This window comes from Phycodurus eques, chromosome 9 (assembly GCF_024500275.1).
Source record: "Phycodurus eques isolate BA_2022a chromosome 9, UOR_Pequ_1.1, whole genome shotgun sequence".
NCBI lineage: Eukaryota > Metazoa > Chordata > Actinopteri > Syngnathiformes > Syngnathidae > Phycodurus > Phycodurus eques.
This window is the reverse complement of record NC_084533.1, coordinates 14,153,813-14,168,650: the sequence shown is the minus strand read 5'-3', so window position 1 is coordinate 14,168,650 and position 14,838 is coordinate 14,153,813. Positions and strand designations below refer to the sequence as shown.

The 14,838-nt window shown below is 39.6% G+C and overlaps 2 protein-coding genes across 3 annotated transcripts; one reads left to right on the top strand and one right to left on the bottom strand.

Annotated features, from left to right (window-relative positions):
- Positions 1-6: 6 nt before the first annotated feature.
- nudcd2 (NudC domain containing 2) lies at positions 7-1,724 on the top strand. The gene is made up of 4 exons (XM_061686593.1): positions 7-356; positions 982-1,030; positions 1,121-1,272; positions 1,356-1,724. The coding sequence occupies exons 1-4, from the start codon at positions 168-170 to the stop codon at positions 1,437-1,439; spliced, it is 474 nt and encodes a 157-aa protein (XP_061542577.1). The 5' UTR covers positions 7-167; the 3' UTR covers positions 1,440-1,724.
- On the bottom strand, positions 1,690-14,201 carry ccng1 (cyclin G1). Of its 2 annotated transcripts, none has more exons than XM_061686591.1 (6): positions 14,008-14,201; positions 11,099-11,362; positions 8,296-8,549; positions 8,111-8,189; positions 4,375-4,485; positions 1,690-2,671 (listed from the first exon to the last, which is right to left on the bottom strand). In XM_061686591.1, the coding sequence occupies exons 2-6, from the start codon at positions 11,360-11,362 to the stop codon at positions 2,477-2,479; spliced, it is 903 nt and encodes a 300-aa protein (XP_061542575.1). In that variant the 5' UTR covers positions 14,008-14,201; the 3' UTR covers positions 1,690-2,476. The 2 variants fall into 2 exon arrangements, with proteins under 2 accessions (XP_061542575.1, XP_061542576.1); XM_061686592.1 differs by having other exon boundaries at positions 1,690-2,668.
- Between the last annotated feature and the right edge of the window lie 637 nt (positions 14,202-14,838).

Genomic DNA, 14,838 nt, shown 5'->3' with positions numbered 1-14,838 from the left:
AATGACTGTCACTGTGACAAGAAGAAGAAGTTCAGCGGAAAAAGTGGCAAAACAACAAACACAAATCATTGAAGAGTTTTTTCAATACAATTTAAGAATTATTGTATTACATTGCAAAACGTCATTTACCTTTTTAGTGCATTACAGTTGCTCGCGAGCGGGGCGGCATGTCGGTACACTTCGACGAGAGGAGTGGGCTGGTGCCCTGTCAGACAAGCTGGGGCTCATGGAGCCAAACCATGGAGGAGGTGTTCATCGAAGTCAACGTGCCCCCCGGGACGTCGGCTAAAGAAGTCAAGTGTCATTTGGGAGCAAGAGATATCGAGCTCAACCTCAAAGGGACAGAAATAATCAAGGTAGCCCGCCGTCTTTGTGTGAATAAAAACATTTTGTATTTGTCCTGTTCAATAAACTAATGAAAGTGAATCGACGACTGTTGCTGCCCTTACTTTCACACCACTGGAGTGGCAGCATATCTGAAGCGCACAAAGGGCCTAGGTTGAGGTACCGTTGTGTTTGTTCCATGAAATTATATTAATTTATTCCCAACAGTCGATTCTCTTCATTTCATAAATTTTCTCTTGGCTGCACTGCCAGTGAGATGTTAGCCTCTATGTGCTGCCATGCCATCTAATCTGCCCAGGGCCTTTAGAATTAGTGTTGCTGTCGATGTAATTTAAACTACACATAGCACTGATTCTTTAACCCATCAGATTCCAAATTTGTCTTAGAGGGCTGCTAGCTGGCTAGCATTAACGTCAATTGATTGCTTGCTCACAGCAAACCAAGTCAACAAGCACATCGAACGCGGACGTAGTGATCTGCACACACATATACATTTACTAAATATCTCTGCTGAGTGTGATTTATTTTTTATTTTTGTCAGGTTATTAGATAAATATTGATTCTGCTGGACAGTGATCAGAAAATGAAAATTGTATTCCACCTTCCTCACTTTGTCCTATCTCCATCTTTTGACAGGGCAGATTGTTCGGCACAACTGTGTCTGATGAGGCTACGTGGACACTCGGTAGGTTGCGCCACACCAGTCAGTGCGCACATAATTTACAGGCTGTTGGCCAGATTCGTGTCTTGTCTCGCTCACCTGTTTTCCCCATAGAGGACAAATGTCTCATTCGAATTGTGCTGATGAAGACAAACAGAGAGGCAGGAAACTGTTGGTCGTCTTTGTTAGAGGGAGAATACTGTGCCAATGCTTGGGTCCAGGACCAGATGCAGAGAAAGCTCACACTCGAAAGGTTCCAGCGAGAGGTTAGTTGCTCTGATTTTCACTTGTTTGTCTTTACTTTTATAGCCAATGAGAGAGCTTAATTAATTGAACATTTCCTCTCCAGAATCCTGGATTTGACTTCAGTGGCGCAGAGATTTCAGGAAATTTTGCTGGAGGCGGTCCAGACTTTTCCAGTTTACAAAAGTGACCTGCACAAAAACTCATATTGTGGATGTCAGGTTGGCCTAATGACCGCTATTGCTGGTATCACAGCACACAGGACATATGGGTCTCATAATGTAAAGACTTTCAGTGTCAATACACTGTGAATATCCCACCAGTCTCTTCCTGATGGTGAACAAATGATTTGACAGAACTTGAGCCCATTAAGAAGCAGAGTAATAGTTGTTCCCTTTTGACACATTGGTGTTGCTTTTGAAACCACAAGAATGCACTCATTCATTTTTCAATAAAGTTTTATTGAAAGGTACAAGTCAAAATGTAGCTGGTGTATTCAGTCCTTTCGAATTATTTTTGGTGGGAATTTAAAGTGACACTTTTAATTCAACACAAATAAACAGAAAAGGAACTGCAATGCAAATTCCAGATCATATTTCCACTTTTCAGACCAAAAGGTACCATTGTCTTCAAAACTGAAAATCAGGAAGAACATGTGGCACTTCACACTGTGCCAATAAATCTATCAAATGATGAAAACGACTCATCTGTAACCCCTGATGACCATTGTGTCAATACCTTCAACTTGCTTTATGAACAAAAAATAATTATCACCTTGGGTAGGAGTGTGCATTCCAGACAGTTTAGCAACCTAGGGTGGAAGTTAAGGATTTTGGGCCCGATTTCTTGGTTCCATATTTTTGTTTCTCAAAATCCTTCTCCCTCCTCTTCCACATGGTGGACTGAGGACCTAGGTGGTTCAATACTTATTAGCTTAAAAACAGGAATCCATTCCATAAAATACCAAACACCATGGTATGGATTCAAACAAGAACATACCTGTGCATTCGCACACCCTCGGAACTAAAACTGAGCAGAAGAGTTCTGGGTGATGTACTACCTGTTATTGCATGAGAAAATCATTTTGACTTAAACAACACCATCTCACAGATGAGGATCTTTAAGTAAAAAATGTGAGCACAGTCACCTGACAAGTTGCATGAAATCACAGAAAAATAAAAGATAAAATTGGGGGGGGGTGTCAGGCGACAACATGGCAGCTAGAGTTTAACAAGCCGACTCTGGTATGGTGGGAAGGTGAGTAATCTTGTAGTAGCTGTGCTTCAGCTGGCGTGCCGTTCTTCCCGAAATAGTCCAGCGAAGTCTCTGGCTGTTGGGCCTGGAGCACTTGGCGGTGGCATATTCAGTCAGGCATTTTCCCACCAACTCACGCACACACACAAGATCGCCATCTCTGATCTGCTGACAAACAGTCACAATTGAAACAGAACAGAGATCGTTAAAGTTTTATTTCCTCTCTCTAAATTTAACCCAAATGTAGTATAATTTTAAATGTTCAACAACACAGTTGAGCATATACAGTCCCCCCCAAAAGTATTGGAACAGCAAGGTCAATTCCTTTGTTTTTGTTGTATACTGAAGACAGATCAAAAGATGAATTATGACAAAAGTTCAGAATTCCAGCTTTTATTTTGTGGTATTTTGTATTCATAAATGTTCAATGTTCAACTCAGGACAGAGTACCTTTTGTTTGAAGCAGACTTTTCAAGTGAGCAAAAGTATTGGAACAGACAAATTAAAGTGAATAGCATTTAATATTTACTAGCATAACCCTTACTTGCAATAGCGGCATCAAGCCTGCAACCCTTTGACTTCACCAGAAAACAGTCTTTATTTGAAATGCTTTTCCAGGCCTTTACTGCAGCCTCCTTCACGTCATTCGTTTCTAGGGGTTTCTACCTTCAGTCTCCTCTTCAGGAGGTAAAATGCATGCTCTATTGGGTTAATGTCCAGTGATCAACTTGGCCAGTCTGAGACCTTCCACTTTTCCCCCCTGATGAAGTCATTTGTTGTCTTGTCAGTGTGCTTTGGGTCACTGTCTTGTTGCATGGTGAAGCTTCTCTGGATTAGTTTGGATGCATTTTTCTGTAAATTTCCAGCCAAAATTGTTTTTGTAGACTTCAGAATTTATTCTGCTGCTGCCATCATGAGTTAAATCATCAATAAAGATTAGTGAGCTTGTTCCAGAAGGTGCCATGCAAGCCCAAGCCATGACATCACCTCCACCATACATCACAGATGAGCTTGTGTGTTTTTGATCATAAGCAGAGCCTCTTTCTCTCTCCATACTTTGGGCTTTCCATCACTTTGGCGAGAGGTTAATCTTTGTCTCATCAATCCATAAAACATTGTTCCAAAACTTTTGTGGCTCTCTGTACTACTTTGCAAAATTCAATCTGGCCTTCAGATTCTTTTTGCTGATGAGTGCTTTGAATCTTGTGGTATGGCCTGTATATTTCTTCCCTCAAAGTCTTCTTCGAACAGTGGATTGTCATACTTTCACCCCTGCCATGTGGAGGTTGGCAGTGATGTCACTAACTGTTGTCTTTGGGTGTTTCTTCACAGCTCACATTTCTGTCATCAACTGCTGTTGATACCCTTTTCGGATCAGTTCAATGTCTGTTGCTCAGTACACCAGTAGTTTCCTTCTTTTTCAGGACATTTCAAATTGTTGTATTGGCTATGCCCAATATTTGTGCAATAACTCTGATCGATTTCCCTCTTCTCTCACCTTTAACATGGTTTGCTTTCCTCTCAGACAGCTGACTGGTCTTCATGTTTGCTTAACAGCAAATGCAATTTTAACAGGTGAAACCCAAAGCCAAAAACAAGCACTGTTTAAGAAATAATTCTAAAAGGCAACACCTCTGCAACTAGAAACACCCATCAGTCACATGGGAGGGTTCAAACAAAAGGTGCTCTGTCCCGAGTTGTTTAACATCTAGATGTAAATACCATGAAATAAAAGCTAGAATTCTGAGCGTTTGTCATAATCATCTTTTGATCGGAAACCCAAATGTCTTCCCTATACAACGAAAAACAAAGGAAATTACGTTCCAATACTTTCGGAGGGGATTGTATATCCAGAGATACATGGTACTTACAGTTAGTAGCTTCTGCAGACTTTTGAGAGCCTCAGAGAGTTGGTCCCTGTCCTCTGGGTCATGTTGGTCCTCTACCTCAAGAAACAAGAGAGCCATGGCAAGTAGCGATGGCTGCAAACAAAAAAGGGTCAGAATACTCACTTCCAGTAGAATTTATCATCCATGACACTTTACAATAGACTTGGGCGTAATGTGGTAGACCAACCACTTCTTTGGTATTAGCATGTATGGTGTTAGAGCGTGTCATCTGATAGCACAACCCTGAAAGGAGGATCATTGCTAAGGGCGTGCACAAGGAATCAACTACAGTGAACCCTCGTTTCTTGCAGCGAAGATAGTGGAACAGTTTCTGACAAAAAAAAACTTTAAAATATATATATATTTGAAAATAAGGATATTGAGAATACTTTTATAACAAAAATACATTTTGCATATTTTTTTAAAACACTTTAGAATATTTGAACACCAAACATTTTTCAACACGACTGAACATTTCATATATCCAGTACCATACAAAACCTTTAGGCTACCAAAAGATTTTTTGTTTTAGCAATGTCATCATGATCAGCTAAGTCCATGATAGACGTCCACAAAGGCTGACCTAGGAATAAGTGAAAACATTATCCATAGAGTTTTTGTATTTGGGTTTGTTTGTCCAGCTATGTGTGAGCTAGCAGGCTATTTCGTGGAGGATGGGGAAGAGAAGGGAGTTGTCAATGATTCTGGGGGGGTGGACTGTTCTATTGACTTGTAATACATTGAATAATAATGTCCTAATTCAGATCCAAAGCAAAATATAATTAGTCTCCTGCAGCATCCTTCTACAACGTTTTGTGTACAGTTTTTATTTGTTGTGTATAATCCTGCAAAATGGTATATGTCATTAAGTTTTAAAACTCAATGTTAAGTGCAATGGGATGCAGTGATAGTAATCCTCCCCTCCATAACTTACATCGGGGTACATTCCAGACCACCCCGCAAAAAGTTAAATCCGCGATATAGAAATACCCTGTTTAAATACACCCTGGGCATGTTTTCATATCATTTACAGAACAATTTGAAAAAAAGGTCTTTATACAAACTTGAAAAACAAACATTTATACACATCATATATTGAGACCAAGAGCAATGGATGACACAAATATTGTACAAACAGTTTTAAAAAAAAAATAGTAACAACTGTTGCAATATTTGAGGCCAATCTCAAGGCCACATTTTGAAAGTCTTTGTCTCTTCTCGGACTCGACCCCCAAAGGTCTTGGTCTCGTCTCGGTGTCAGACTGCCTGGGTTCGGGATTTTTCCATCGACTAGCCGAGACCAGGACTGAGCTGCTATTCATCAACTTTATTATGGCGATAAGGAGAAGCATGTTGTAAAACAACAAATACCATTAATTTTGTGTTTCAAACACAGGTGTTAAACACAGGTAACCTAACTGTAAGTAACACTGGCGAATGTACTTTTGTCTTTCTCAGATGAATATTTCTGGAAGAGGTTTTATTTCCACCTTAAATTGGCTTCATTTAACAGTATTATACTTTGGCTATAACTTATGTCAAATCAACTAAATTGGCTATTTTTTCCCCAGTCTTTGTACCGTTAGCAGCACTCGTAAACTAGCGTTATACTCACATTTCATGTTTAAATACATTCAAAGATACATTGTTTGCAAGAATTCTGTTGAAAAGAATTTGTTCAGATTTTTGCATGTTGTGCTTTGAAAGACTTTCATACACTTGTTTTTGCTGTCAAATGTATGTAAGAGAAATTAAGAGAATGGTATTTAACTCTTCAACCTTGTCATGAGTTTTAAAATATATTTTTGTAGTCTCGGCCTTGTCACAGTCTCGGCCTTGATTCAGTCTCAACTGACAAACGATGCGTGAACCATGATCTAGAGGGATTACATTAAAAAAAACATGGTGACCTAAGACTTTCACACAGTACTGTGTAGGCTATGCGAAAGCGTGTATATATACAGTATAGAGGTGCAACGATTGACAACTTATTGATTATCAAATTAATTGACTATGATTAATAATCGTTTAGAGACATTATTTAACTTAGTTGTCCAAATCCTCAGAATTTTACCCTCTCAACAGTAAATAATAATTATATTTATTTGAATAAAAACAATCCACCCATCCATTTTCTACTCCGCTTATCCTCACTAGGGTCACGGGTATGTTGGAGCCAATCCCAGCTAACTGCGGCCAGGAGGCGGAGTCCACCCTGAACTGGTCGCCAGCTAATTGCAGGGCACATAGAAACAAAAACAAACACTAGGGTCGTGGGCGTACTGGAGCCTATCCCAGCCACCTTCGGGCGGGAGGCAGGGTACACCCTGAAACAGTCGCCAGCCAATCGCAGGGCACACAGAAAAAAAAAAAACATTCACACTCACAATCACACCTACGGGCAATTTAGAGTCTCCAATCAAACTACCACATGTTTTTGGGATGTGGGAGGAAACAAGAGTGCTTATTACCTAAAAATAATTCACACACTTTTGACATGAAGGGAAGTGTTTGGAATGCATCACTTGCTAACCTGTACCTCTTTGAATTTGTGATAAAAAAATTATTTTTTTTTTTTTGTGATAAAATCATGCCTGTCATCAGTGAACTCTTCAGCTAGGAGCAAGTAGCTTTATAACACGCCTGGCAGACAGACTTTCCCTCGTCTGTCTGGTACAAGCACACCCTAGCTGTGAAGTATGGAGCCAACATAATTCAGTTAATATGTGAGTCTTGTTTCTCCGCGAGGATGTGCCTTTAAGAGGCAAGACCTGGTGGAGTAGCATGTGACATTGGTGAGTTTGTGTCCAAGTGTCTTCAGCGAGAGCCGTGGGTGACAACCGCTTCTATGAAAGTGTGATTTGTGTTTGTATTTTATTGTTCAACAACCAAATGAAAGGTGCATCCGTGACTATGGTTCTCCTTTCCCACATGCAAGACCATTACAGTAAGTATACTGTAAAAACCCAAACACAGTCGCTTTTTTCTGTGGTGCAAATAATGCATCACCCATACGGCTGAGGAACAGTCGTTTATTCCCACTAAAAACAGGGAGAAAAATAGGTATCTAGTGGTTTATATAAAGTAACTTTAAAAATAAGAACGTACTACAATTGAATATCCAGAAAAAAAACGAATAAAACCAGTAACAAATATTTTAATTGCAAAATAACCACTTAAAGCATATTCTACATTTGAATAAATAAAAAAAAAATTGTAAAACCATGAAAAATAATCTTAATAAAATGATACTTTTGAAGTTGAAAATAAAGTTTACGTTTTTTTTTTTTTACGGTCAGTATATGGTGGGAACAGCATTTGCTTTCTCCACATGTACAGCAATACACACACTATCATGTAGTGAGGCTCGAGGTGCTTGTCCTGCCCCCATTTGCGTGTGCCTAATTTGGAACGCCGTTCCTGCAGTGCATGTCTTGACCTCTGAAGGGCAGTGTGGTGCACGCAACGTGTGTGTATAACGGAGTAAAAAACTTGTTGTGATCACGTGGGCTGTGCATGATGTCCGGGTGCTGCTGGATTGAAGTGCTTGAGCGGAGCATGGAATGGATTGCTTTTAAGAGTGGTAAAATCTGAGATTTTAGACCCAGTCTGATCCGATCCGATATTCTTTTTTTTGCTGACATCGAACCGATTTCCGATCTCAAAGATTGGATCAGGACACCCCTAATCCTGAGTGACCATTTAAAGAGATGCCTACCTTCATTTTGGAGAACACAAAGGCGCAGTGGCAAGCTTTCAATTGAGCCTCCAGTCTCTCAAGGCTCAGTATCTTCTTGCTGTGTAGAAACAACATCTCTTGAAGAATAACTACTTTTATTTTATTTGCACAGTAACGATTCTGCTGCATAATTCCTCTAGCCAATTATAAGAACTTGTCCTCACCTATCTGCACCAAGCTCCCCCTCGATGTAGCTGTGAAAAAGGCGGAGGAAACGGAGCGCAGTGGGGGCCTTCACCTTCCAATTGAGTTTCTCCATAATGATCTTCTCCATCCGCATCATGTCAGACACCGTGAAGCGGTTCTGACTGATGCGGATCAGGTCGTTGGCAAGAGGGATGTTTTTTTTCTCTTCTGAGGACTTCACAGCAAGGTAAAAGCAGCATAGACCTACGCAGGACAGGTGCTTTGGTTGAATCTGAACAGAACAGGACGAACGTCATTTAGGCACTTCCTTCACAGACAAGATTGACGAGTCAGGCATTTTTCAAAAGATGCTGACCACCATTATCCCCTCTCAGGAACATTTTGAATATTTTGTCCGAAACATTTTGATTTGATCAAGAACATTTGCATCTTAACCAAAACAAACATACGGCACCAGTGGCAGAGCTGTGTTTCTGCGATCGATTGCTATTCCTAAAGTACCCAGATCTGTGTCACAGCTAATTTGAAAGTGAATTTGTCAAACTGAATCTGAATTGAGAAGAATAAATGTGAAAATATATAGATTTGAATTTTCATTGAGTATCAAATCTTACATTCAGTTTCAAGGTTAGTGGAGTTCAGTTCCAAACTAATAAATTTAATTTCAAATTATACTAGTATTCAGATTTTCAATGCTTCAAATTAAACAATACTAATTCAAGTTACATAATTCACAATCATTTTTAATGCAATTCAAGTTTATTCATTCATTCATCCAATCATTTATTTTCTGTAGTACTTATCCTCACTCGGGTCGTGGGCGTGCTGGAGCCTATCCCAGCTATCTTCGGGCGAGAGACGGGGTACACCCTGAACTAGTCGCTAGCCAATCGCAGGCCGCATATAAACAAATAACCAGCCACACTCACATTCACACCTACGGGCAATTTCGAGTCATCAATCAACCGACCATGCATGTTTTTGGGATCTGAGAGGAAATCGGGAGTATCCGGAGTAAACCCATGCAGGCATGGGAAGAACATGCAAACTCCACACTGGGGATGCCGGATTTGATCCCGGGTCCTCAGAACTGTGAGGCAGATGTGCTAACCAGTCATCCAACACGCAGCTCTTATTCAAGTTTAGGCAGTTGAATTAAAATATAAATGATTCAGGGTGTACCCCGCCTCCTGCCCGATGACAGCTAGGACAGGCTCCAGCACGCCCCCGAACCCGAGTGAGGAGAAGCGGCTCAGAAAATGGATGGATGGATATATAAGTGTGTGTGTGTGTGTGATTCAAATTCAGTTTGGCACATATTTCAGCCCATACACACATAACGTTACAGAATTTCTCCCTATTATTATGGATAAGGGAACCGATTGGACATTTGGCAAGATTCCAAGGAATCATTACCTTTAGAACCGGTTATCGACAGCAACGAGTTTTCGATTCCCATCCACAGTGAACATAATTTTTCATATGAATTTTTGTTTCAACAAATTATGTTTGTAATAAATCTTTATGTTACAAGTTCTGCTGTTCAGGATCTCGCTGCTCTTGCAATCAATAATGCACAATAAACTCTAATTTAACGATAAAACAAATTAATCGCACCGCACTAATAGATAACACACATCCATCCATTTTCTTCCGCTTATCCGAGGTCAGGTCGCGGGGGCAGTAGCTTGAGCAGCGAGGCCCAGACTTCCCTTCGCGAGTCTGTGTGTGCGTCTTGACACAATAAACTCAAATTTAACGATAAACTAAATTAATCGCACTGCACTAAACGACTGATCCAAATATTAAATGTTAGGCTATACTACAGCATAACCAGGCTTGACAATAAAAAATTATCCTTAAGTCTGGCTGGACTGTTTACCTGCACTAAACTAACAGTGCACTAAAGTAGACTTCACTCAAATGACATTACGAGCAGCCTGAGATTTACAGGAACATATAAGAGAGACAATAAAATGTACCCACAATAACCAGATAGTTACCTAGCAATGACAACTATAGATATACTAACGCTAGACAACCAACAGCAAATGCCCTTAGAGACATGCTATCTGACAAACTAACGGCAAAAACGCTAACTAGTTGCAAGAACAGTGTCGTGACAACTACAAACATGTAATTACCAGAAAGGAAACTATGATATGAAACAGGACATTTTTATCTAAAATTGCCATTGACACTTTCGATTCAGTATAATAACAAACATAGTTAGAAAAGAGAGGTAGTTTAGCCATGATATTAGCATCGAAGCACCACTCTGTAAGGAATACGACCATGCCCCTTGCACCGAACGTCACAACATTAAAATAAAAAAAAATTAAAAAAGGAGGTCTTTGGTGAGTCGTTGGGTGTTGAAAATATATGTTGCGTACATACATATGCGTTTTTCAAGTTTGTGTTTTGTAAGTTTCTTTCCCATTGTTTGTATTTTGCTTAGGCAGTATAGTCACCATCATTTTCTTCAATACATGGACTTGTTATGTGGCGGCTCCGCACGCGTCGCTGTTTTTTTAGATCCACAAGACGAGCTATCTGCTGATAGTTTGAAATTTGCCATCCAAAGAGGCACACTGCTCGATGTAGTTGGAACAATAGTATAGATAGAAAAGTTGCACTGGTAACTAAAGTGAGCGATTCCTTGTGTCAGCCAATCAGAAGCTGCGGTACATACATGTCACACACCATGTGATACTCACTCGCTATGTGGAACATTTAAACCATATGCGAAACACATCACAACTGCCCGTAACAAAATATGACGAAATCGGAGCAGTTGGCATCTCTGATCATTGTACAAACCTTCATGACGGAGAGGAAGCGGTCGAGCAGGCTGATTGCCAGAGAGAAAGTCTCTGAGCTGAAACCAAAGAACCTGCTCAGCGTGAGTAGGTCCTTCACCTCCAGCTCCCTCAGTCTGCTGGTCATCCTGAGCCCATTGTCAGAAGCACTCTCAATGATCCTCAAACCACTGAGCTTCGGCTGATAGCGGCCCTCCAGGTCTGTTAAAGCCTTCAGTTGTACTGCAAAAGGCAATGCTCCGGATCCTGTCACTGTGTCAATCATCTGTGTGTAGATCACAATATATTTAGCACCAAAGCGCCATGTCACGATAAGCCAATGTAAGTAGTCCTAACAGAAAACAAGCAACAGCTGTATGTAAAAAGCACATCCTAGCAACAAATGAGACTAAGCAGTCCTTAAGTATGCATAATTTGCAAACCCACCACACTGTTGAGGAAAGTGACGCAAAATAACATTTAACACATTTTTACCACAGTAAGTTGATTTTTTTTCACGTAACTGTAATTAAGTAATTGTTTTATGAAAACTTTTCACTTTTACTCCATACAAAAACTACTAATCTGTCAAAGAGGGGTTCCCCCCAATCAAAAGCATAAAAGTCAAGGCAACCTCGCTCTTAAAAGCTCATTCTTAAACACCGGTAACATGATTTTGTTTTTCCTTCTCAGTATGGAAACTATGCAAGTTAATAAGGGAACTATTTTGTGCACATAAGATTTTTTGTTATTATTGTGCCAAGTTATCAAAACGGGTATTGTACATAACCGGCAGTAAAAAAAAAACAAAAAAACATTGATTTAATTTTGTACTTGAGTACAGTTCAGTCAGTACTTTTAACTTTTACTTAGGTACACAAATTTAATCAGTACTAGGCTTTACACAATCAGGATTTTTGGGGCCGATCATCAATCAGCGAGTTTAAAAACCGATAACCGATCCGATCACATGATGGAGAAATGTGTCTATTTAAATGACCTGTTCTGTACTTAATTGGTCAAAAAATTATATTTACAATAAATGTATCTTTATTCCTCCATTTATCCCAGTGAGGCATAGTAACAGACAGAACAAATGAATGTATTCTATTAGATGGAAGGAAGTACATACAGTAATTAATGTATCCACTTTTTGTGACATTTTTGTTTGTTGGTGTGCCGTGAGATTTTTCAATTGTAAAATATGTTCCTTGGCTCCATAAAGGTTGGAAATCACTGCTCTAGTTATTCTAATGTGTAATCTAATCAGTCAGGTCAAACCAAAATTACATGACAAGAATAATGGGTGCTAACTTACTATAATTAAATGACTTTAATAATGGGTGCTAACTTACTATAATTAAATGACTTTATTAAATTACTTCACCCACACCGAAACTTTACAGCATGATTCGACAGAACGGCGGCATGTTTACGTACAACCGTCAGTGCTAGCAGTAGCTTGCTAGGCGACATAACATTTTGTTGCCTGCTTGCGAGTCGTATCGTATTAAAAGTACGGGAACATACCTCAGGCAAGCCTTAAACGAATGTCCTCTTCCGAGCACCGCTGACCACCAACACGTTTTTCCCCATTTTGTCCTTATAATACGAAGTTGGTGCGCAACACTCGTTGTTGTCACCAAGGTAACGAGTGTATCCAGTAGATAAAGCCCAATGATCGTAAAAAACGGGATGCGGTGGTATCGGAATACAAGATTTTATTGCAGTAGTCTGACATAGTGCAATCTTGAAAGAGCAAATTTGTCTTGTAGTCTGAGCCGGCATTACGCGTTGTCTGTTCCACACCGCCGACATGTTTTTTTGTTCGTTTTAAATAACTATTGGCCATCAGATATTTACAGGACTACACCAAAAGTCACGCGACAAGGCTAAAAATGGCTTTTGGATTCAAATATACTGTGCACGATGGTGACGCGGAGTAAATGTCTTTTGCGGAGATCGGATCGGCGAACTATGACAAAGCCGATCAGCATAAAATGCTAATTATCGGCCGATACCGATAAGGCTGATAGAATCAGTACCTCTATTTTTAATGTAGAAGTACTGTACTTTTAATGTCTTGTTTAACACATCAAGATGTAAATACCATGAAATAGAAGCTGGAATTCTGAACTTTTGACTCATATCCATGTTTTGATCTGAAACCAAAATGTCTTCAGTATACAACAAAAACAAAGGAATTGACCTTGTCGTTCCAATACTTTTGGAGGGGACTGTAAATGAACACTACGGCTTCTGATCACAAGCTTGTTTACATGCAGCGTCTCTTGCAGACGTGACTTTTCACAGTCAAGTTATTCTGGTGGCCTTTTGCAACTCAACAGCTGTCAAACTGGGCTCAACCGGACTGGAGGGAGGGGAGAGTTAACGGAGAGACGTCACAGGGAGCCGCTATATATATATATATAAAGTTTCTTCCAAATCAATTTAAATGTATCAAGTTAAGGTCGGAGACTGTTGTGTTATATTATAAATGCAGTGGTCGTGCGGAACGTTTCAAAGCATTGAAAAGTAATAGCCGTGAGGGAGTAAGGCTGTGCTAACATGCCCGGACATGTTCCTGCCGAATGCTCATGCAAAGTAACAGAGCTAACACTAGGCCTGGTAACAACAATAAACCAAAGCCGTATAACACTACTTCCACCTAGATATCAAAAACAAAAACGTAATGGCGACAGTTTAAGTGAGACATAGGTCCTGATAGTAGATAACCAAGCATCTAAACGTTCAAGTGTTGGTTAGCACAGCTAATGCTACCCATCGCTAAATCCACTACAAACGATCATGCAAAGACGTTTACATTCGGATGACTTGGTGCGTTCAAATGCTTTCTTGTGATAGCGGATGTCAGAATATATGATTGCTTAAATGTAAAAACAAATAATAATAATAATTAGTTTGACTTACCTTGGCTCAAGTTACGTTGTTCGTACAATTAAAAATAATAACCGTAGGGGTAAAAAAGTGTGTTAATTAGGTGTAAAACACCAGAAAGTGTAAGTATGAACTTTATTTAAAGAGTTTTAAGCATAGATTTTATACCTGCCTATGCACACCCCCGACCCTTGGAGTAAGGCGACGGGGAAAAGGACAGATTTGGAGTTTAATACGGACTTAAAACCAGTCCAATGTCCTAACACGGGGAGCTTTCATTGGTTACTGATGGCTAGGGTTCATTATACTGTAATTCCATTGGACAATTTCCTCGTCTTTCATAAATACGCCCGGCCTTTTATAAACAGTGGAGCCAATCACACGACGGAAAGGAGCCACCTGGTTGAACGTTTCTTCATACGGTTGTATAGTATATGCTAAAACTTCATACATTAACATTAGAATCGACGCGAAAACGCAAAAATCTAACTCAATTATAGATTATTCAATTAAACCTCACCAGGCATAAATAATTTTAAAGACTAAATACTGTATGTTTGTAGATCATTGGGCCATATAACAATAATAATAATAATTATTATTATAATAATACAACGGTATCATATGAATAACCTCTATTTAACATCTCTGAAAAACACTTCAGTGCAGCAAACTGACAATCTGGCTAAGAAATCTCACCTCTTTTTCAACGTTGACCTTTTCAACATGGATTCCTCGTAGGAACCTTCTATGAACAGTCTGGAATTAGGCTAAATCTGTAACAGCTATTTTCTTGAGGACACATTCTGTTTTGATTTGAAATTACAGACCAAACAAGGTGAATTTTCAATAAAGTTAGTATTT